Here is a 24,541-nt window from a genome sequence, read left to right as displayed (position 1 = left end):
ACTGGCTGGTCCCTCGAGTGCTAACCGGTCTCTTACCGGTTGGGACTGTTCATCGTAGAGTCGATCCTTACCGGTCAACTCGGAGTTCATTATCTTCTTCTCCGAAGTCGGCGAGCGTTTTGTCCTCCATGAAGATAATATCTCGACTCCAGAATACCTTCTTGTCGACCAGGTCCCACACTCGGTAGCCGAACTCATCGTCACCGTAACCGAGGAATATGCATGGTTGGGTCTTTGGATCTAACTTTCCTCTCCGGTCCTTAGCTACATGCACGTACGCGAGACACCCGAACACCTTCAGATGCCGGTAGGATACTTCTTTAGGCACTCTCACATTCTCACACCACTTTTATGTCTTGCCCCACCAACTCTTCCCCCTCACCCTAGGTTGCAATTGGCTCCTCAAGCGTCGCGCTATGATTGATTTCGAGGATCACAAACTAATTGTCCCACAAGCTCCCCCTATCCCCCTCCTACACGATAGCCCCCATGTCCCCCACCTCAGCCAAGTCCAAGTGGCCCTCAGTCCCAAGTAGTGGTTAATCTCCATCCACAAATTGTTGGCTCGTTTTCCGTCACTAGCCCCCCAACCCACACATGCCGCTACTGTCTCTTTCCCGCTACAACATGTCATTCGTACCGGGGATGCCACTCCCATCCGCATGGCTACACGCCGACATTCCCCCCTCGACCACGATCACATCGATGTTGCCGTCACTGATATGCTCACCAAAGGTATTATCATTCCTTCCACCAACGATTGGGTTTTGGAACCCCACCTCGTCAAGAAGGATGATGGCACCTTCCGCTTGTGCATCGACTTTAGGCCTCTCAACAAAGTGACGATCCATGACCTCTACCCGCTCCCTCGCGTGGACGACCTCTTGGATCAGCTCGGGGGATCCTGTTATTTCACCTCCCTTGACTTAGCCTCGGGATATTGGTCCAAGAATCAGGGTTGCTCGCCCATCCTAACTTTGACCAACCGTTTACGTTGCAGACAGATGCCTCTAACCATGGGTTAGGAGCCGTCCTCCTGCAAACCGATTGCCATGGGCAAGAGAAGGCAGTCGCCTTCATTAGCCGAACTCTCACGCCAACTGAACGGAACTACTCAACCACTAAGAAGGAACTACTTGCGATCGTCTGGTCTTTCCAACGTCTTCGCCCATACCTTCATGGTAGGCAGGTTACGGTTGAGATTGACCACCAACCCTTACTTTCTCTTATTCATCGACCTCACCCCCCGAACCGCTTGTTGCGATGGATGTTGGCACTTCAAGATGATCAGTTTACCCTCTCCTATCGAAAAGGTGTAACCAATTTGGTCGCCGATAGTCTCTCTTGTGCCGATTTCCAAGCTGTCCAATTTCTACCCACGACGTTTGACCTTCCACTGCCACTACCACAACTCGTTACACTTCAACAACACGACCCCGCCATCCAAGAGATAACCCATCAGTTGTACTCCCTCCAACCATTTCCCTCACAATGACGGTTCATGCTCCGCAATAACTTGGTGTTCTTCATTCATAAGCATCACAAGCCGCGTCTCTACATCCCTCATACCCTACAACAAACGTATCTCCAATTTTATCACGACCACCCATTATCGGGTCATCTGGGTTTCCACAAGGTTCTTGAAAAATTACGTCTCAAATATTATTGGCCCAACATGCGACACTCTGTCTCTACCTACATCAACCAATGTGCTTTGTGTCAACACATCAAACTTGCGAGCAAGCCCGCCGAAACGCTCCAACCCATCACCGTCACTTCGCCTTTCGAGCTCGTCGGATGGGATTTCATGGGACCTTTTCCCGAAACCCCTAATGGCAACAAGTATATCCTGGTCATAATAGAATACCTCACCAGATGGGCTGAAACTGTTGCCATCCCTGACGTCACTGCGCCAACAATCGCATCCCAACTTTTGCACAAGGTAATTTTTCAGCATGGTTGCCCTGTCCAACTCTTATCTGATCAGGGCCGCCAGTTCCTTGCGGACGTCCTCAACGCGGTTGCAACTCAACTAGGTGTCCAACAGGTGTTTACATCCCCATACCATCCGCAAACAAATGGCCTCATTGAACGCCTCAACAAGACTCTCAAGCAGGAGATTGCCGCTTACATCGATCCATGCCACAAAACCTGTGATCAAATCTTGCCTTTCATCACCCATGCCTACAATACATCCGTTCAGGCGTCAACACGGATCAACCCTTTTCGAGCACTCTATGGGTGTGACCCTCGGCTCCCACCAGAATTATCCATTGACGTCCATTCCAAACCTACCAACGTGGATGTGCCACTTGGGGGCTCTATCTCCAACAATTGCTACCTCTCCTTCGATAAGCAAGCTCTCGAAACCTACAAGTTGCACAACAACGCCAAAAGCGACACTACAACGTGGGTCAAATTACCCCGACTTATGATGATGGAACCAAAATCCTTGTTTACTTCCCGGTCCGACGACGCGGTCTCAACGAATCACTCATGCACCGATGGATCGGCCCATTCACCTTGGTTCGTGCAATCAAATCCACAACTTACTTGCTCCGACGCGATTCCAATGGTTGATTCACCTCCGCCCATGTTGCCTGCATCAAGCCCTATGTTACCCCAAGCCCATCTTCTAGCACTCGTCCTTTCCCCATGTCGTAAAACTCCTTGTTTCTCTCAGGGGGGAAATGTGGTGTCCCTTGGATGCAAGTGCATGCCTTCATGTTGTGTGTGCATGTGTTCCTTTGTGCCCCTTTTAGCATACCCGTGTTTAGCATGCATGCCTTCATGCTATGGTGTACATGTGTTCCATTGAGCCACCCTTTTAGCATACCCTTGTTAGGAGGCATGTAGCTAAGTAAAGCCAACCCAAATGGGTACCTTTGTACGGCTATAAATTGAATAGGAAGTAAGAAGATAAGCAAGCTGGTTTGGATTCCATTTATGTGCATTTCACAGTATGTATGTATGTATGTATATTATATATATGTATGTATGTATGTATGTATGTATGTATGTATGTGACAGTCATATGTACATACATACATTCTGATCGCGGAAGATCGACGCAGGAGCAGCTGTTGAAGAAGAAGAAGAAGAAGAAGAAGAAGAAGAAGAAGCAGTAGCTGCAAGAGCCAGCGGCAATGGAGGGTTGGGACAGTAACACAAAATCCACAGTGACGAAGATTCCTCTCCTCTCTACTCGTGCCGGACCTAGAGATGGCCAGCAATGGACGCAGCGCCTCAAGGAAGAATACCAGGTAAAGATTCGAAATTCTTCTTATTTTTCTCTGTCTTCATCCTCGTAGACATCTGCATCCATTTTCTGTCGGTAACTGTGTTTCAAATATCTGTGAATCTTCTTCTGTATTAATCTTCAATCGTTTCTAAATGCCCGTAAATGTTATTATTCATTTAATGTTTGTAGATATGTTGGAATCGTTATTAATCTTCTTTGTTCTTGTTTTCGCCTGCTTGCCTTGTAATCTGTAATCTGTAACGTTCGCTGCACCTTGATCTTATCACGTAAACTCTGTACCTGTGAATGATTGATCTGATCTCGTGATACATCTAGGATGGCTGGCCTAGTCTTATAAGAGCTCATCATAAATGCTTCTGGGAAATGATTTGATTTTAGACTAAGATTATCCCTAAAATAATGCTCCCAACAAGTGGAAATGGGGGGGGGGGCAGAAACCCTCTCATCATAAATGCTTTTGGGAAGTTTTTTTTCGTTTAGGATCTGATGATCCTATAACAATGCTCCAAAGAAGTGGAATGGGGCATGAAAACAACCTTACTGTTGGAATTCCTTACCATAAATGTTCTCCGAAGAACTAAAGAATGTTTTTTTATGCATGACAATGGGACCATTGGGAACTCCTGAAATCATGAACGATATAACGTTTTCTGTACATGAAGATAGGAATTCCGTAACCTATGAAATGTTTAACCCTTTGAATGCATGACCATAAGAAGAATACTCATACAACTGCAATTGCATTGTATTGAAACAACCCAATGGTACAAATTGGGGCTGTATGAGTGGACACGTCTCTTTGTGCAGATTTAGCACTTTAAGTTGGCTTTGATTGTTTCTAGCTTCTGAGTGTTTGCGTTACCCAATGATGCCAGCCCATTTGTCGACATCAGAGATTTCTTGGATAATTGCTACCTCTCGTGTATATTAGCCATCAATAAGAAGACCACAACAAGCTCTCCAAATGTGAGCATTTATAGCACAGGAGTTACGTGGTACCATCGCCAGCTGATTATGAGCACTTGCAGACCAGGATCTGATTGCTACAACAGCCAGGTTATTAAGGACAAAGTTCTCCAAATATGGGCATTTATAGTGCAAAATCTACTTGCTACAACCACTGGCTGGTCATGTGTGCTCACAGCCCAGGAGCTGACTGCTACAACACCAGCTTATTGTTAGGATCGAGACCGGCCACAACCGATTTCACTCTCGAATATTTGGGTGCAAAGAATCGACAATGACATAGACAAAAACAGAAAACGAGATACTCAGAAACGAGACACAAGATGTTTAACGTGGAAAACCCGAAAGGGAAAAAACCACGGGGGTCCACAAATCCCGAGAAACAGAATCACTATAATCAAGAGAGGAATACAAGGAGACTCGGAGGCAACAACGTCAAGCTCGTCTTCGTCTAGCAGACGGAGACAGAGTTACTACTCACTCTCTCTCTCTCACTCACTCACAGTTACAGAGGCAACTCCCTTCTGTGTCACTATACAACAATGATTCAACTCCTTCTAACTATCAAACAACTTGCCCTAAGTATATATATATATATACCCATACAACATTTATGGCTATTTACAAATGTAGCCTCCGAATCGACTATTAAATCGATTTTCAGTTTTGGTTCTCGATTTCGATTTCAGCCTTGGCCAAATTACCCACGTGCCTTCAATTCGGTTTGTTCTCTTCTTCCCATCCGGAGGGACCTGTTTTCTCAACAAACTCCCCCCTCACTCTGGCATGGGATGCTTCACCAATCCGACCCTCTGTTGGCACTCTTTCAACTTTTCGGTCGACAACACCTTCGTTAGCATGTCCGACTTGTTCTTGGTTGTATACAACTTCACAAGAGCAAACTCCTTCTCTTCTACTCACTCTCGGAGCCAATGGTATCTTCTTTGGATATGTATGGTCCTCGAGGCTCCTCCATCATACTTCTTGAAAAAGATGCAATGATCAGCCTGTGTCTTGTTGAAGCCGTGATCCACCATGAAAGATTCAAACTTTCGGTACCATTGCCGAGGTGCCTGCTTCAGCCCATATAGGCTCTTTCTCAATCAGCATACCAAGTTTTCTTTACCTTTTTCTTCGAATCCTCCCGACTGGTGCATGTATATCTCTTCCTCCAAATCTCCATGAAGGAAGGCAGTCTTGATGTCTAGTTGCTCGACTTTGAGATCCATGCCGGTCGCGATGCACAACACTGTTCTGATTGATGTCATCTTCACGACCGGGGCAAACATTTTGCCGAAATTGACATCCTTCTTCTACGGAAAACCATTCACGACAATTCGTGCCTTGTATTTGGGTGGATTTCCGCCATCTCTCGGCTTCAATTTGTATACCCACTTATTCCGTAGTGCCTTCTTCCCTTTCGGCAACTCGGTCAATTCATATGTGTGGTTCTCATGCAAAGAATCCATCTCCTTTTGCATGGCACTTAACCACTTTTGGCTGTGGGTATCTTTCTTAGCCTCTTCAAAGCTTTCCGGCTCCCCCTTATCTGTTAGCAGTACACACTCTTCATTTGGAAATCTTCGGGGGGCCCTTCTTTCTCTTAGGGGATATCTTTTGCCTCCATTCGGCATCGTCTTCTACTCGATTTGACTGAGCATCAACTCGGCTTGATTCGGTAGTTGGAGACTTATTCTCAATCTCCCAATCGACAATTGTCTTCTCTTCCATGAAGACGATGTCTCAGCTCCTAATCACCTTCTTCTCGGCTAAGTCCCATAGCCGATAGCCGAATTTGTTGTCGCCGTAGCGAGAAATATACATGACCGAGATTTCGGGACCAAATTTCCCCTTTGATCTTTAGCTACATGCACATAGGCAAGACAACCGAACACCCTTAGATGTAGGTACGAGACGTCTTTGCCGCTCCACACCCTTTGTGGAATATCACCATCCAAGGGTACTGAGGGTGATCGGTTTATCACATACGTTGTCGTCATCAACGCCTCAGCCTAGAACGTCTTCGGTAACTTTGCATGTGCAAGCATACTTCAGACCCTCTCCATTACGGTCCGGTTCATTCTCTCGGCCAACCCGTTAAGCTTTGGCGTCTTTGGCACGGTATACTCGAGCCAGATTGCCAGCGCTTGATAGTATTCCTCGAACTGCACTCGGTACTCTCTACCATTGTCCGACCGGACTGTCTTCAATTTCCGGCCGGTTTCTCTCTTGGCTCTCGCCTGGAACTCCTTGAAAATACCTAGTAGTTGATCCTTCGTCTTTAGCACGTAAGCCCACAACTTACGACTGTAATCATCAATGATGGTAACAAAGTACTGTCCACCGGAATGAGACTTCGCGTCTACATAGCATAAATCGGTGTGTATGAGTTCCAAGGCGGTTTTCCTCCGAATCGGAGGCCTCAGTCGGAACACGGATCTGTTCTGTTTGCCAACCAGGCAATCGGCACATTTGTCAAGATGCACTTTCTTCATATCCGGCAGGAGGTCTTTCTCAGGTAGCATTTGCATTCCCTTTTGGCTCATGTGGCACAACCTCTTATGCCACAGCTCCCCGGTTGTCTCGATTGCCACGTTTATCTCGTTTCGGCATAATCAAGCATTCATTATATACATCGTGCTGGTTGTCCGGGCTCGAGCGATGATCAGGCTCCCCTTGCAGAACTTCATGATGCCGTTCTGGATGCTACCCGTCTAGCCTTCATCATCCAGTCGACTGGCTGATATCAGATTTAATTTGACTTCTGGAACGTGTCGAACATCTCTCAGCACTAGTTTGCACCCGGTCGATGTCATTAGACATACATCTCCAATGCTGACGATTCGGCATGCTCCTTCATTTCCCATTTTTCCAAGATCGTGGTCTCCGGCCTTGTATGATGAGAAACACTTTCGGTCGGGGGTTAGGTGAAATGACGCACCCGAATCGACCATCCATGTTGATTCATCGCCGGCGAGATTGACCTCATTTTGTTCACTAATGAACAACTCCTCTTCACTCACGGCGATTGCTGAGGTGTTCTTTTTGTCCGGGATTTTCTTCGGCTCTACACCATCAACTCCCCCTTTCTCCTTTCGAAAATGTTGGCAATTCTTTTGGAAGTGCCCCGGCTTCCCACAATTGAAGCACGTGGGCCTCCCTCTCAATTTCGACCTTGTCCCTGACTTATCTCGATTCCGGGGACTTTGATTTCGGCCTCTTCCTCGATTCATGTCACTTTTCGTGATAAGGGCCTTCAGGTCGGTATTGGACTCTCGGTCCTTCCAGTGAGCTTCTTTATTCAATAAGCTCAACTTCACCTGCTCTAGGGACGGATGCTTCCCTTCCGGTCCAGCGTTGCCCAATGTGACAACTAGCGTCTCTCAGCTGTCCGGAAGGGATCCTAGCAACAATAGTGCTAATACCTCATCGGCAAGAGGTACTTCTAGTGAGGTGGTTTGGTTCATCAATCCTTGGAAGGCATTAATGTGCTCCGCCATACTGGAGCCATCCTAATACGTCAGTCTCACGATCTTCCGGAAGATTGATACTTTGTTAATTGCGTTTTTGTTTTCGAACATGATGCCGATCTTCTTCCACAGGACATCCGCTTCTGTTTCTTCACCGAAGTTGTACAGACTCATGTCTATAAAACACCTTATATATGCGGCTACCTTCAGATGCAACACTTCCCAAGTCGCTGCATTGATCTTGTTGGGCTGTATATCTCCGAACTGCACCGGCAGCCAGAGGTCTTTGCACACGAACATGTCCTGCATCTTCGACTTCCACACCCGCTGAATGAGTCTTCCATAGCTCTAATACCACTTGTTAGGATTGAGACTGGCCACAACTGGTTTCACTCTCGAATATTTGGGTGCAAAGAATTGACAATGACACAGACAAAAACAGAAAATGAGAAACTCAGAAACGAGACACAAGATGTTTAATGTGGAAAACCCGAAAGGGAAAAAACCAAGGGGGTCCACAAACCCCGAGAAACAGAATCACTATAATCGAGAGAGGAATACAAGGAGACTCGGAGGCAACAACCTCGAGCTCATCGTCATCTAGCAGACGGCGGCAAAATTATTACTCACTCACTCTCTCACTCACAGTTACAGAGGCAACTACCTTCTGTGTCACTATACAACAATGATTCAACTCCTTCTAACTATCAAACAACTTGCCCTAAGTATATATATGTGTGTATATATATATATACACACACACACACACATACCCATACAACATTTATGGCTATTTACAAATGTAGCCTCCGAATCGGCTATTAAATTGATTACCCATGTGCCTTCGATTCGGTTCGTTCTCTTCTTCCCATCCAGTAGGACCTGTTTTCCCAACGCTTATTAAGGACATTTGCAGTCCATGTTAGTTGCTAGACACTCAGCTGGTGATGGAGTTATGTAGGACCCGAAAATCCAATAGCTGTGATTCGAGAGTCTACAGCTAACTAATTATGGCCATTTTGGAGGCTTGCTGCCTGCCAACTACTTTTAAGTTGTCATGTGAGTTTCCTTTTCTTCTCATGTTTTCATCCAGCTTTCAGCCCTCAAGTCTTTCACTTTCATGTGCTCGTTTTTAACCCTCCTTATGCAGCTTTCAGCCCTCAAATCTTCTTGTACCACAAGTCAACCTTCACCAAAATCAAACTTGGTCCACTCAGCCAAAGAAACAGTTTTCCTTGGCATTGAGGAACATTCTACACATTTGGCTAGAACAACTACCTCAACCATTGATGAGTGGTGAGTAGACAGTGGTGCCACTGAACATGACTTATGACAAATCCATTTTGCATGAGGTGAAGCGTTACTCCTCCCAAATCTCCATAGGAGATGCCTCAAGCTTTTAGGCTTTGTTGTGAGAAAAGCTGTTAATAGCAGTAACGGAACAGTTGTTAGAACAAAATAGACACAACCAAGCTGTGAGAAGGCTGTTAGACAACAATAGAAAAAATGGTTACAAAGAGTAGAGACACAGCCAAAGAGTAGAGCTTGTTTTTAAGTAGCAACAAAAGTAAAAGTCTTTACAAAAGAGGCTGGTATAGCCTATTTATACAAAATTGGGGAAAGTGGGTGAAATGGTTGTTTGGTAGTTAAGCGAGTCTTGTACTACGAAATCGGTACAATAAACTAGGAATAAGAGGGAATATCTTGGAAAAAGTGGAAGAGAGAAAAAAGCATTTAAAGCGTTGCAGATTCTAGAGAGAGAAGAATCTAGGAAGACAGAGAATGTAGAACAGGGAAAGGCTCTCGATGTGCCATGAAGGCAAGCAACACAATTGGGTATTGGGAGTTTTGAAATTAGGTAGACCCTCAACTAGCTGTGAATAGGAGAGCTTTTGTAGATAATCGTAGTTGAGGTGACCGAACCTAGCATGCCACAACGTGGGTTCTTCTTGTGCCACCAAGGCATGAGAGCCTTGAAGAAGATGAGATTTGGAATTTTCCAAGGGGCTATGGGAACTTTTCAGGTGATATAAATCCCCTTCTTGTGTGCCACTAGCTACAATTTGTAGGCTGTTGGCGTCAATGACTTCCAAAACTGAGTTATCAAAGTAGACTCCATAACCTTGCTTAGTGATTCGGTAGACCAAAAGTAGTTTGGCAGAGATGCAAGGCACATGTAACATATCTTGAAGAACGGCAGGTTCGTCATTTGAAGAAGTGTTAAGAAACACATTACCCACACACGAAGCCTCAATGCTTGAGGCATCTCCTATGGAGATTTGGGAGGAGCTAGGCTTCACATCATGCAAAATCGATTTGCCATAAGTCATGTGTGTAGTGGCACCACTGTCTACTAACCACTCATCAATGGTTGAGGTAGTTCTAGCGAAATGTGAAGAATGTTCCTCAATGCCAAGGAAAACCGTTTCTTTGGCTGAGTGGATTGACTTTGATTTTGGTGTAGGTTGACTTTTGGTAGAAGAAGATTCTTGGTATTGTCCCTTTTCTTTTTCCGACAGTCGGGGTGAATGTGACCTTTGTAGCCACAATAATGACAGTTGAGCTCCTTGTAGGCTGGGTTGTTTGGTGGTCTTGGATTGGGTTTGTTGTAGGAATTGCCATTTTGCTTCCACTTGCCTTTATTTTGCGCATGTTGAAGTGACTCATTGGAAGTTTGAGCACTTTTCTTCCTTGTTGCCCTGTCTTGTAGCATGCCAAGAGATGTATTCATATCAGGTGTGTTGGGAAGAAGAGAAATTGTGTCACAAAAGGCTGAGAATGACTCAGGCAACTTTATCATTACGATGCACAAACTCAACTTCAGTTGACTTGCTTCCCAAAGAAACTAGTTCCTTTTGGAGAGTAACAAATTGCGTTATTTGATCCATGATGTTGGGAGTGTCATGAATCTTGAGATTTGTTAGTTGGCTCTCAATAGCTATCATTTGAGCATGATTAGCTCGATGATACCTCTTTTTGATGGCTGCCCATAGTTCATTGGCGGTCTCTTCATTTGTATCTTGAAATTGACGAGCAATGCTCGGTTTAATATTAAACATGAGGAAAGCATGAGCACGAGAATCCTTATCTAGCCAAGCTTCAATCTCAGCGTTAGATGAGCCAACTGATTTTGGTTGAAGAGGATGAAATTACCGGTGGTTTCTTGTCACTACCATTGATTACATTCCATAGACAATGGTACTGTAGCAAGGTCTTTATTTACAGTTCCCAATCCAAGTAATTGTTCCCATCCAAGATGGACTCTTTGGGGAGTTGGGGAATGGTTGATGAAACAATGGTAGCATGTGAGGCCATGGATATCCTCCTCTTGAGCTACAACTGGACAATTTGCAGCAATGAAATGGTTGTTTGGTAGTTAAGTGAGTCTTGTACTTTGAAATAGGTACAATAAACTAGGAATAAGAGGGAATATCTTGGAAAAAGTGGAAGAGAAAAAAAGCATTTAAAGCGTTGCAGATTGTAGAGAGAGAAGAATCTAGGAAGAGAGAATGTAGAACAGAGATAATAAAGAGGAAAGAGAGTGCAGGTCTGGAGTTGCCACCCTCCAACATTCTTGTGTGGGTAATTTGTTTCTTAACACTTCTTCAAATGACAAACTTGCCGTTCTTCAAGATGTGCTACATGTGCCTCACATCTCGTGCCAAACTACTTTCGGTCTACCAAATCACTAAGCAAGGTTATGGAGTCTACTTTGATAACTCAGTTCTGGAAGTCATTGACACCAATAGCCTACAAATTGTAGCTAGTGGCACACAAGAAGGGGGTTTATATCGCCTGAAAAGTTCCCATAGCCCCTTAGAAAAATCCAAATCTCATCTTCTTCAAGGCTTTCATGCTTGGTGGCACAAGAAGATCCCACGTTGTGGCATGCTAGGTTCAGTCACCTCAACTACGATTCTCTACAAAGCTCTCCTCTTCACAACTAGCTGAGGGTTGGCCTATTTTCAAAACTCCCAATACCCCATGTGTTGCTTGTCTTCATGGCAAGCAACATCGAGAGCCTTTCTCTCATGAAGCCACTCACCGCGCAACATCTATTTTCGAGTTAGTGCACATGGATCTTTGTGGTCCCATGAAAACCACTACTCTTGGTAGTGCACGCTACTTCATGCTTATAATTGATGATTTCTCCTGCAAGGTTTGGGTTTATTTTCTTGTAGAGAAATCTCAAGCCTTCACCAAATTTCAAGAATGGGTAGCTTTTGTTGAGAACGAGACATCAAAGAAAGTTCGAAAGATCAGGTCCAACAATGGTGGAGAGTTTATCTCCCAAGCTTTCTACCATTTTTGCTCTCAACGAGGCCTACTGGCTCCGCACGGATCTGCTCACTGATCCAGCCCACGTTGAGCTTGCTCGCTCAATAGTAACAACATACTAAATATGGTGGAACAATAGTTGGGACAGGGCCGTTTAGTTGTTGATCAGGGCTGGAAAAGTAGCTGGCTGCTGCTACTTCTCTCTCTCTCTCTCTCTCTCTCTCTCTCTCTGCGTGAAGACACTTCTTCAGCATGCCCCAAAGCAGAAAATAAGGGTTATTAGTATTATTATTATTATTATCTTTAAAACCCCTTATCACCCCTAATAAGGCCAATAAGTGGAGACTTTGTTTGGGCCTTTCTAAAAAAAAAACATAATTTAGACCCATTACAACATACACATCCACATATAATGTGGGTAAACAAAGCATAGACCCAAATAAATATTTGGACCTCTTCCTCCATGTAGGAGGGAACAAGTCAGCACAAATGAATGCCTTAATATTGGTATGGTTCAGGGAGGCCTCCCAAAGGTGCCAAAGATAGGTCAGGCTGCTTCTAAATGCAACCTCTGTATGGTTCCTCTTATGAATGGCCCATGGGCTGCGGCTAGAATCCTCACTTCAATGAGATCCAAAGCACCCAAATCGCTGCTCTTGACATCCTTGGTTTCTCTACGAGAGATTGTCCAGCGCGTGCCCTGGGTGGGTGCCCCTCCATGGCCAAGGTCATTGCTGAATGGTCAGAAAGTGTGGTACCTGATGATATCAAAATAGAGTCTCTGAGCTCCCTGACCCATTTCTAGGCATAAAAGTGGTCTATCTGTAATAGGTTACTTGCGCCAACCCACCAATTCAGCAGGAATAGGAGTACCATAACGAAGCTGGAGGCCATGTAAAAGCGTCATGCCAAATATCTGAAAATTCAAAGAACTAACCATAAGTGAGCTCTGCCTTTTCAATGGAATTGTCTATCACTCATTAACTCCAAAGCATCCTTGATCATGATGAAGTTATCTCCAATGTGCACTGATACTGACAAACACCTCTTTCCAAAAGTTCATGATTCATGTGCCATCTCTTTGAGTTAGGCATATCAATGTGGAACAGTCCAAGGATGGCATCCCCTTTTTCTGTCCTGAACTTGATTATGCCAGGGCACTGTGGTGTTCCAAGACGCTGAAATAACCCTACAAACAGAATCATTGGAAATGACATAAAAATGAGACTCCTGAAACTTCTTCCTGGGTTCTTTTGTGAGTCCTAGAAACTTTGGCAATCTTATTCATTGCTTGTAAAAGAGGCTGTTTTGTACCTGTGAGCTGAGCTATACATCATCAAAACGTTAGGTTGATTCTTAATTTCTGAAAAATGAAATGCAGAAAGTGAAACTTTTAATTTCCCCAAATTGGAATGTGTAAAATCCAGGTTAGTGATTAAGAAAGTCTTACCGTTAGATTCTAAAGTTTCTGAATGGAAGTAGGAAAACAAAATTCATACCATTTTTGTTTTGTGTCCTGCTGCAACAGGCCTTAATTAAGTACATGGAGATGAACAAAGCCAATGACAATGACTGGTTCAGAATATCAGCGAATGCAGATGGCACACAATGGAAAGGAAAGTGCTGGTATATTCACAATCTCTTGAAATATGAATTTGATCTGCAGTTTGATATCCCTGTGACCTACCCAGCAACGGCACCTGAACTCGAGCTTCCGGAATTAGATGGAAAGACTGCAAAGGTTTGTCCACTCAACACTAATGTTGTATTTTACCCTCTCCCTTTTTCCTTTCTTAACGTGCTTTAATAATACTATTCGCACGATTTTTGCAGATGTATCGGGGTGGAAAGATATGCTTAACAATACATTTCAAGCCTTTATGGGCTAAGAATTGGTATGACTCGTAAGATTGCATTCAGTTCTTTTTTACTATTAAGCGATAAAAAAGATTGGCTTCTTTAACCCGTTGTGCGCACTGAATTGGTGTCTCAATTCTGATTTTATTTAGTTCTTTACTACCATGTCGTAAAAGATGTGCCTTCAAGCCATTATGGGCAAAGAATTGGGTTGATTCAGTCAGCTAAACGTGGTGAAAAATGTTATGCTAGACAGTACTCTCAAGCCAGTTTGGGCAAAGAAATTATTTGGCTGCTTGTGATTTCATTTGGCTTTGTTCTACTATATACTGAAAAAGAGAAATACATTTTTTAAGCCACTTACGATACATGTGATAAAATAGCCCTATTATGTGTTGAAAAAGATTATGCTTGATGATATATTTCAGGACTGTGTGGGCAAAGACTTAGCGTGACTTTTATTTGTGATCTTATCCTGTCACTTTTCCACTGATAAAAAAAAGATGCTTTGACAGTATAGTTCTCATTTCTTTTCTACAACTATGTGATGGAAGACATTAATGGTGTGCATGTGTGCCTTTGGACAGCCCTAGGTTTGGGATTGCACATGCCTTATGCCTAGGACTGGGGCCTTGGCTAGCTGCTGAAGTTCCACACTTGGTAGATACTGGAATGGTCCAACATAAAGATGATGTTGAGCAAACATCTGGAAGTGCAAATGTCTGACACAGAAATTTTTGCTTAATTAAGCTGATTTGTAATCCGTAATGAACCACACATGTAAGCATCTTTGTCGTTAACCCTAAAAGGGATTTGGATATATTTATATATATTCTTGTTGAGTGTGTATTAAATGCTCCATTTAATGCACATAGGTTAGTAGAGTTAAAGCTAAAAATACTTTGCTTTCAATGTCAACTTTCATGACTTAATAAAAGCATTGTACACTAGGTTCAGCCTTCATTTTTCAATAGAGAAAACATATTGTTGCAAAGAAATCAGATTGTATATTGAGTTTGCTCATGGTTTATACCCTTTTTAGTTAACTGCATATTCCTATTGTCCAACTAACTAATCATGTTCTAACTGTGATGATTTGGAATTATGTACATTGACACCAAAATGTGCAAGTCTTCTATTCTGACAAGGTCTACTTACAATGTCAAAATTACTAAAGCAAAATGCTTGCTAGTATGTGGCCCATTGACGTAGGAAGAAAATAATTTGTGTACATCGATGAACTTTGTCTTGGTTTCATCATCAGGATGATGCTTTTTGGGTAATTTACATCACTTGACTAGGATCACAAGTTGATTCATATTATACAAATATTAAAGCTTTTGGGCTATAGGATGTTAATAATTAGTATTCACTGGATATGAACCATTGACTACATCAAGTATGTAATTTACATCATTTTTTTATGTTAATTAATTCCAATAGCAAATGGACACAAACGAAATGAGCGATTGAGGAATGTTATCCTGTGTTACCAAGGAATGTACTTGGGATGATGAGTTTACACATAATTAACTATAAGCATTAGAGAAAGGGTTATATTGGTAAATATTGCTAGAGCTCAAGGATTTTCTCACCTGATACGCAATAATTGCGATAATAGGTTCCAATTGAGTTTTCTGCTCATCTTTTACTTAAAAAATCCATATTCTTATGGCAATGCATATATATAGAAGAGCAAACCTTGTTCTCATATTCAACATTGAGTTTTTGGACCCTTTTAAGGCTAGATGTGAGCTAATATCTAGGGTTACCGTTTGGGTGTGAGAACTATTAAAACCAATACTAAAGAAAAGCTAGCTAAGTTACTTAGTTTTGGCACTAGCGATAAAGGGATGTAATCCTCTATCTATTATTTTCCTAGACATGCTTGGGACTACAACAATGTAGGTTAGGAAGATCAATTGCTCTTGCACATTACAATATCTGAAAATGGATGTGTCTACATTAAGGGAGAAACAAGATAAGCTTGAACCATATAATTAGAGATAAATGAGAGGGCATATCTCTGAGTTGAAGAAACAAAACAAGCTTTGCAAGAGTAAAAATGTGCCAAGAATTGAATTAGATATGGACGGTGGAGGAAGTGGTAAGGCTGTCCTTGGGCAGGTTGTAGTGCGCGGCAATGCCATGCTCTGAGTCTTGGATGTTTGACATGGGAATGTTGCTGGTTACATTGAATCGATTGTCGTTGAACTTCTCGCCATCACCCCACAGTGCATACGCCTCCTCACCGTGAGCCGCATCATCACCTGTCGACAACTCCTCCACTGACATCCTCAATGGAACTACCAACTTTATGACCAAGCAAATGAGGGATGTCACAACAACATTCCATCCGATGATGAAGAGAGCACCCACGAGTTGTCGTCCAATTTGATCTTTACCCTGTCCACCGTAGAAGGATCCGCCCGATTTCACGCCAGGTCTAAAGTAGCTGCAGAGTATCGGGTCCGCCAAGAGGCCAGTCATAAGACCACCCAATATGCCGGCAACCGCGTGGGTGTGGAACACCGCCAATGTGTCATCCACATGTTGCAAAATCCGTGATTTCTTGTGTACAACCATCATTGTGAACCAAGGCACACTACCTGCTAGCAAGCCCATCACGATCGCAGCCCATCCCTGGACTAGCCCTATCACCAAAACCCCTAACAACATTAGGTAGAAGTAGACAAAAAGATTGTGATTCTATTTAGCACACTCTAGGCCGACTTAATTGTGCTATATGGGTTTTTGGTCTATTGTTTTTACCATCATGGTCACCCCATTGTGGTAGTCACATACGCAATCCACAAGAAGTAAACCTTGTGCTTTTCCTAAAAAAACACCCTTCAAATAAAGATTGGGATATATTATTCAAACTACCACGGTACCTCATAACTTGCGGAAAATTTTGATATGCCAGGACAACAGCAACACTGATATGTCAAGTCCTCTGTTGTTGTTGTCTGATGGAGGATATGGGTGTGTTAACATTTTACAATAACATTACCCTAATTTCATTTTCAAGGGGCATCAGGTTATGAAGGCAGTAACTAGGGAAGATACTTAGGATGGTTAAGTAACCGAGGATTTAAGGATTCTTTTCAGAGTTTACACTACTAGTGAAAACCTAACCAATTATCACTGCTAGTGCTAGTGATGGCTAGCCTGGCCAAGGGTTAAAGGATTCTTTTTGGTGTCTTCTAAACTACAAGCAAAAAAGTCAAAAAATTAATTACAATCTACCTCTCAAACGAGCAATCATTTCATATGCTAGCTGCTTGTTTTTGAAACCTAGGGCCTAGACTCCTTGGTAACTTTCGGAGATAAAAAAGGGACATAAAAATCATGCAAACGGAATTCACCATGTACACTAGGATCAAGTTCAATGCAATGGTTGAGAGACGTAATGAAAGTGAAACATTTATTTTCTATATGGAAGGTGACCACATGAAAGAACAAAGACTTGTATTCTAGAACCTGTCTTAATGGTTGCCAAATCAGAGCCCTTCAAGGTCAAAAAAATTAGCAATTGTGAGTAGGAGAAAGACAAGATGCTTTTATATTCTACCTCTTTACATACATTTCGAGAGGAGAAAAACACGAACATTGGATAAGATCCAACTAATGTGTATGGGCATCCTATTTACTCTTTCAAATTGCCGCAAAGAAATATATATCTTGCTCAAGTGTTAAACTCATTTTAGGGGAAAAAGATGCCCATAGGACACAATGTCGATATGTTTCTATGTTTTTATTTGAATTAATAACAGCACTTGGAGCCCATTGAGGGTTTGTTAATCTTCAGGTTTCCAACAAGGAACAAGGTATAAGATTTATATTGGTTTGGTCTCATAGGTCACATTGCCCTCTTTAGAGACGTTAATACAGACTTACTTCCTCTTCTTCTTCGCCTTCTCCATATATGTTTCAAAATAACTCCTATAAAGTAGCATGGCTCAACCACCACATCACTGACTCTAAAAAGGGCATTTGTATTGATCATGTGCTCATCCATCACTACAGCACCATTCTCTTTTCTACTGAGCAGGGCATATTAGACATAACTAGACTTTCTTTTCAAAGTTTATTCATTTGTTCCAGTGGAATACTTGAAACAAATCATTCATGGAGTGACATTTTTAACAATGAAATACAACTTGGAAACCCATCAAACATGGATCCAAATCTAAAGAAATGGCATGATGAACGTAAACATAATCACATAATCACATGCATATATATATTTATATATATTACCTGCAGCTGGAGTGATGCAGACAAGGCCTGTGGTCATGCCTTGCACCGCGCCGATGACAGATGGCTTGCCGAAGATGAGGACGTCGAGGGCTGCCCACACGAGGAGACTTGTGGCAGTGCACACATGAGTGTTGAGCACGGCCAATGAGGAGTCAATGTCCGCGGAGAAACCACTACCACCATTGAAGCCCGCCCAACCCAACCAAAGTAGCCCTGCCCCCACCAATGTCAATAAGATGTTGTTGGGCGGAAATCGTTCCCGATCCTTCGTCAACCGTGGTCCAACCTACAACACTCTTGTTCCCAACAATCTTCCTTTTTTGCATATAATACAACAAACACCTAGTTAAAAGTCTCACTCAGTGCTCAATCACTCACTAGTGGCTACCCCATCATCTTGTTTCCATAGTACAACTTGAATATTTAGGTGGGGGTTCATGATTCCGACTTTGAGGACAATATGTACTTTGATCTATCCATGATCATCATCGAGAAGAAGTTTGTCAACATTTTAGAGCTCCTAACATCATGTTTCCATGTATATTAACCTTCTAACATTAGACCTACTACGTATAAGACGGAACACTGCCATGGGTTCCCTTGAACCTACATTTTATATAGCAGCCCACTAACAGCAACAAATTTAGTCTACAAAACCACTCCCTTCATAGTTTGAGAACAAACAGGCTTTCTCCAAGCAAGCTGTTCAAGTTCAAAGCATCAAAAGGATTATGCATCTCTGTACTGGTCCCAAAAAGCAATCGGGATTTTGGACAACAAACAAACCCCCTTTGACTTGGCAGAGGAAGCGAGAATCGAACCCGCACCATTTATTTGCTTGGAAACTAAGGGTTATTATTTATAGTCGTTTTGCAAAAGATACATGTATAATAAATAACTGTGACACCTCTACCAAGTAATGGAGAATGAATTAAGTAAGTCTCCATTTAATTTTCAATGGAGAATTAAGAGACATGTCAAAAAAGCAGAAGCTTAGGGATGATGCTTTGCTTTTCTCTACTACTAGTACTGGCCCAAAAGAAAAGGGGTATAGGGTTTAAGTGGGTATAAACTAAACATAAAAACACACTCCTAGCTTTAAGTTCACCCTCCCTCTACACCTATATTATATAGCTTCTGTTGAAGCTCCTTGGATGGATACATTATATACATATGGGATCATACCCATTAAGCAAACTATACATATAATAAATATGTGGCAAACATATTAGGGAACAAACATTGGGGGTTTATTAGGGGTTACCCAAAATGCGGCTACTAGGCCCGCGACGCCAGATGAGACATGGATGACATAGCCGCCCGAGTAGTCGAGGACGCCCCATTGGAAGAGGAAGCCTCCGCCCCATAGGCTAAAGGCGCCGACGGTGTAGGAGAAGGTGACCCACAACGGCACGAACAACATCCACGCCTTGATGTTCATGCGGCCGAGGAGGGAGCCCGCGAGGATTATGACGGTGAGGGCCGCGAACGCAAACTGGTAGTACACCATGGCGGCCATCGGGAAGAAGGGCTGGACGAGTGGGGTCTCGGTTTCCCCGACCCCCCCCTCCGAAATGTGGCCGCGTATCATGGTGGCCGGAAGGTATGCCCGGCCGACAAGGTAATCTTGCGAGAGGGCCGGCCCCGCCTTCCCCCAGATCGGGAGGAGCCGATCCCCGAACGCCATCTTGTACGCCCATGTCACCCAACACAAGAGGGTCGCGGCGAACGCGTAGAGAGCCATGAATGCCGAATTCACCGCCCACTTCTTCTTCACGATGCTCCCGTAGAGGATGACGAGGCCCGGGACGCTCTGTAGGCCGACCAGCGTCGCCGCCGTCAGCTGCCACGCGTTGTCCGCCTTGTTGAGCCAGTCCGGCACGCTCGCCGTGTTGTTCGCGTACGCGATAGGCAATGCCATCAATAACAAATTTCGCTTGCTTCTCCTACCACCGATCTTTTTCTTCCTCTGCCCGATAAATCAATCAATCACGAGGGCACACACACACACACAATGCGATCGATGTCCGATCTTCTTGTTGTTGCTTGCCCCCCCCCCCGGCGACAAAACTTGAAATTCAGGTTGATGGTGTGAGATCATTAACCAAGAAGGTTAGGGGATGGATGGATAAGATGCCCCTAATGCTTAGCATCAAATAGAAACCCATGAGTGAATGGAAGAAGAAGGAATTAGGTCAATTTACATTTGCTTTAGTTTGCCTCTTTGTTGGAGTGTCCTCTCTCAACCATACAATGTGTACAATATGTGTGTGTGTGTGTGTGTGTGTGTGTGCGCGCGCGCATTATAGAGTCATTCTTATCCACTTTTTGGGCTTTTCCTTTTGGCATTTTTTGGAAAAGGGCTTTTTGTTTTGTCTTATTCCTTTCTTTTGGGTTTTGAAACCCTAAGGGAGGGAAGTCATCGGTTACACACAACGAAGGCCTAGGATCACTAGTAATAAGTAGTAAGTAATTTTACTACTAGGGTAAGCTAATTTTATGAGAAAAAAAAAGTGACACACTATGATGGAAGGGCACATGAGAAGAGTGATCAATACATACATAGCAATTCCAATCTTTTGAAAAGTTGATGCGTCGTTGTTTCTGAATTTATTTAAATATTATAAAATGGGAAAAAGAAAGCATAATTTGAAGGCATGACGTTTCGAAATGTGATATGCACAAAATGTCACTGAGTCTCCACTTGTTCTTCTTAATCAGCGGAGGGTCATTGTTGGTGGTTACGAGTGAAGAATCATAGTCCCTCCCTCATTTGTTAGGTTGCTCGATGTTGTACCTAGGCTACGACATTAGATGCCTCGACTCTCACTCCATTTCATGAGATTGCCATATGTTGGCTAATCCCATGGTTGGATAAATCTTCACTTAATTTGCCTAAGAGGCATGGATAGGATCGACCCACTTCTTAACATTGTGGATTCAGTAAGTATGTATTATTGGCCCACAACATTGCCCATTTGTGGAGTAAAAATGCCCACGATAAATGTGTCAACTTATTATCGTGAGTTAGATTGTGACTCCTTTAAATACTCATTTACTAGCAACCACATTGAGCATTTAATGACAAACATTCTTCAAAGAATGGTAAATAATTTTGGGTCACTTTTGGGGTGCAGTGGTCTTTCTTGTCCTCAAATTCTCTCTTTTGACTCAAGCTCACCTAGCTTCTACTAAAATGGGACATTTCATAAATGACATTTTTAGAATATGAACTAAGACAATTTTATTATGTAAATGTGGCAATAGCACATATCACATAGAACAAATTCTCGTCTCTTTAGCCGATAAACTCTCTCAAATTGAATTGCCTTCCCCTTAATTATAGGCATTGGGTTTAGAAGCGCGAAATGCACATTTTATTTGATTGGATTTGTGTGTTTAACAAGCCTAAAGGTGACAAACGTTTTGGTTTATGCTTGCATTGGTTTTGGTTTCATAACAGTAGTGTAAATTTCCTTTTGGGATTTTGACATTGTAAGTGAACTTGAAGGGTTGGAAATCAATTTGTATCCCATATATGCTATACAACATGATTGTATGTTTGCATTAATCAAAGATACACATGTTGGATCACTTTTTTAACCAAATCCTTGCACAAATGGATTTTGCTTTTGTTTTGAGTAGGCCCACTACATCGATATTCCTAAATGAGTACAAGCACCTCATGAGTATTATTTACTTTCCGGTTGTCACTTAATCAAAAGAAAAAAGGAAAGTAGAGTTCACACATGTTTTAAAATATGACTTCTATTTGTAAACCTTGATTTTATGTGGGATCCATTGTATATCAACAAACTACATAATCATTGTACATGATTACTTTCACTTTCTGCCACCTCATGGAAAACTTTAATTGACTCATTAATGTAGCTAGCATGTAAATCGATGCACGATGAAGTTTTATTAATACACTACATTGTTGGTAGATTACTACGTTTCAATGACATCTTGCAACAAACTTCGTGAATCAATTAAAGCATCAAACTTGTGGACGATATTTGAAGATGAAAGAAAAGTCTTATCCTCTATTATAACCAGTAAGTTATCCTATTGACATCATCAAATCTCTCATAATCGTACATTGTTTGGTGATGAAATTGAATACCTTTGAACATGAAAGTATGAAGCCATTAATGCATCGATGTTGGGTAAAGATATTAACATGCACATGGCTCATATGGATGGAGTCATGAGGACTACGAGTTCACACATTGGAAAGATCCATTGTCAATCATGGAATAAGGAAGTTCAAGAAAACTCTTACTCCTCAAGTGGTTAGAGCTCATTGTTGCTCTTCTTGGAGTTGAGAACTAATAGAAACAATCACATGGTGGTGCCTATGGCACAATGATTACTTTCTTTGCAACACAACATATGAGATCCCAACCATGTCCCCTCTTACGTCATGCTATCCTCCACTCCAAGATCTTCTTTTTGTGGGATCGAGAGAAGAATTGGGAAACATCTAAGTCACTTGCAAATGTTATCAAGTTCTTTAATATATATTGGAGAAGAATTGGGAAACACCTATGTCACTTGCAAATGTTACCAAGTTCTTTAATATATATTGGAGCATGCCTAGAGGCTAGAGCAAAAAGTTTATGGGGCATATAGAGTTGGAAGACAAGGTGGCTCTCACTAAAGAGAAAGACCAATATGCACGATGATTGATGATAATCTTGACAATTGTTAGATCTACATCCAATTACACAATGCTTTGCGTATGAAGATTGTACCCGTATGGTATGGTACAAACAACATGCTTGTCACAAAGCATAAAACAAGAACAAAGTAAGCTTAAGGATCTATCAAAAGATGGAAAGGTGAATGAGGAGGGAAGGCCCTTCAACAAATATAAACTCGTAAGAGGAGATTTATGAAAATACTTAATGCAAAATATTAAGAGAAGGGTTGACATCAATTGATAGAAATGCTGAATGAAATTCATTAATGAAGATAGTACAATAGATCTTTGATCATCGGTCTCTTAATTAAGTGCAATGGGCTCAATTTTCATTCTAAGATTTAGTCTAAGGTGCTCTCTAAAATTACATTCTTTTTCTTGCCTTGGCATTGATAAATGCTAGTCATGGAGTGAGATCATGCTTCCATCACCCCTTTTTCCGTTTGTACAATATTAAAGCCTTATTTGGCCCTTATCATATTTATGTTCTTTAGAGTTTAAAGCTGTCCATTACAACTCTTGTCTTTTTCTAAAGTATCTAATATATTACCATACGTAGTGTTACTATATTTGACTGATTGTTGTATTATTTGACTTAGTGAAGATGTGAGCTTTGTCGAGAAGAGATGCCCATCATACTTGAATTTGCATAGAATGTATTAAATTTCACAACGCAAGATAGAACAAGTTTACAATTAAAGGAAAGAACCCTAAAGTTTATATTAATATTTCCTCATTACAATTGATTTTGAACTACATTGCTCTCCTAGTAATCCCCAAAAGCCTTTGTTAAAATAACATGTTATCTTCCATAGATGTGAGTCTATGTGATTGTTGTAACTTTTGCACCTTTGGGCTTTTGTTTTAAACTTTGGAGGCATAAGTTTATGGACGGGTTAAATGTAAATTCCTCTTACTAAGTTCTATTACCCTATTGATAGTTCATAAAGTGTTACATGAATGTATATTCTTCTTACTAAGTTCTATTACCCTATTGATAGTTCGTAAAGTTTTACTTGAATGTTTTTTTTTTTTTTCCAAAAAACATCTACTTCCATTAGTTAAGAATGTACAAAGGAATCATTTACAACTCATATCTTACAAGACATCTTGCATGTCAAAAAACAATGTGTAGATGAAACAACATCTTGCATCTTGAATGTTTATTCTTCTTACTAAGTTCTATTACCTTATATTGATAGTTCGCAAAGTGTTATTGAATTGACGTACGGGGTTTGAAACCACCATCTTATTCTTCCTTTGTTTTCTCTTTAAATTATGTAATAAAATCTTAAAATTTCCATTACTTGTGAAATTGAAAGGATTGAGGTGTTTCACAAGGTGCAACATTGCGACATGACTATTGGTTGTCCAATAGACTTCTAATTATAGAGTTAATGTATGTATTAATATATATGTAACTATAATATAGGATACTTAGTGATCCCCTAAGCCCAATATTCAAACACTCAAACATAAACTAACAATAGTAGTGGCATGTCCCTCATTGATCAATTGTTGTGAGAGTAATTATATATATGTCTTGAAGGTGCTTTGCATGTAATTCATATGTTGCCACATATACTACCATGTATACTACCACATAATAGCATGCATGCAAAACAATTATGTCTAGACTTTTAATAGACTTTATAGGGATTCATTGTTGATTTATCATACACATTCGTATTCAATGATTCAAACCTTTGACCCTGTGTATAACATGTGGAATTGTCCAAT

The 24,541-nt window shown here is 41.9% G+C and overlaps 2 protein-coding genes across 2 annotated transcripts; one reads left to right on the top strand and one right to left on the bottom strand.

Annotated features, from left to right (window-relative positions):
- Nucleotides 1-3,064: 3,064 nt before the first annotated feature.
- On the top strand, nucleotides 3,065-14,823 carry LOC147860152 (ubiquitin-fold modifier-conjugating enzyme). Its single transcript, XM_087324054.1, has 4 exons — nucleotides 3,065-3,263; nucleotides 13,505-13,717; nucleotides 13,810-13,871; nucleotides 14,421-14,823. The coding sequence occupies exons 1-4, from the start codon at nucleotides 3,147-3,149 to the stop codon at nucleotides 14,557-14,559; spliced, it is 531 nt and encodes a 176-aa protein (XP_087180180.1). The 5' UTR covers nucleotides 3,065-3,146; the 3' UTR covers nucleotides 14,560-14,823.
- Nucleotides 14,824-15,740: 917 nt separating this feature from the next.
- LOC147860151 (ammonium transporter 3 member 3-like) lies at nucleotides 15,741-20,351 on the bottom strand. Its single transcript, XM_087324408.1, has 3 exons — nucleotides 19,361-20,351; nucleotides 18,097-18,382; nucleotides 15,741-16,487 (listed from the first exon to the last, which is right to left on the bottom strand). The coding sequence occupies exons 1-3, from the start codon at nucleotides 20,015-20,017 to the stop codon at nucleotides 15,916-15,918; spliced, it is 1,515 nt and encodes a 504-aa protein (XP_087180534.1). The 5' UTR covers nucleotides 20,018-20,351; the 3' UTR covers nucleotides 15,741-15,915.
- Nucleotides 20,352-24,541: the final 4,190 nt, after the last annotated feature.

This window comes from Azolla caroliniana, unplaced genomic scaffold (genome assembly GCF_043228905.1).
Source record: "Azolla caroliniana isolate FFs.n. ecotype wild unplaced genomic scaffold, voAzoCaro1.0.p SCAF_9, whole genome shotgun sequence".
Classification (NCBI taxonomy): domain Eukaryota; kingdom Viridiplantae; phylum Streptophyta; class Polypodiopsida; order Salviniales; family Salviniaceae; genus Azolla; species Azolla caroliniana.
This window is presented reverse-complemented; position numbering and strand designations above follow the sequence as displayed.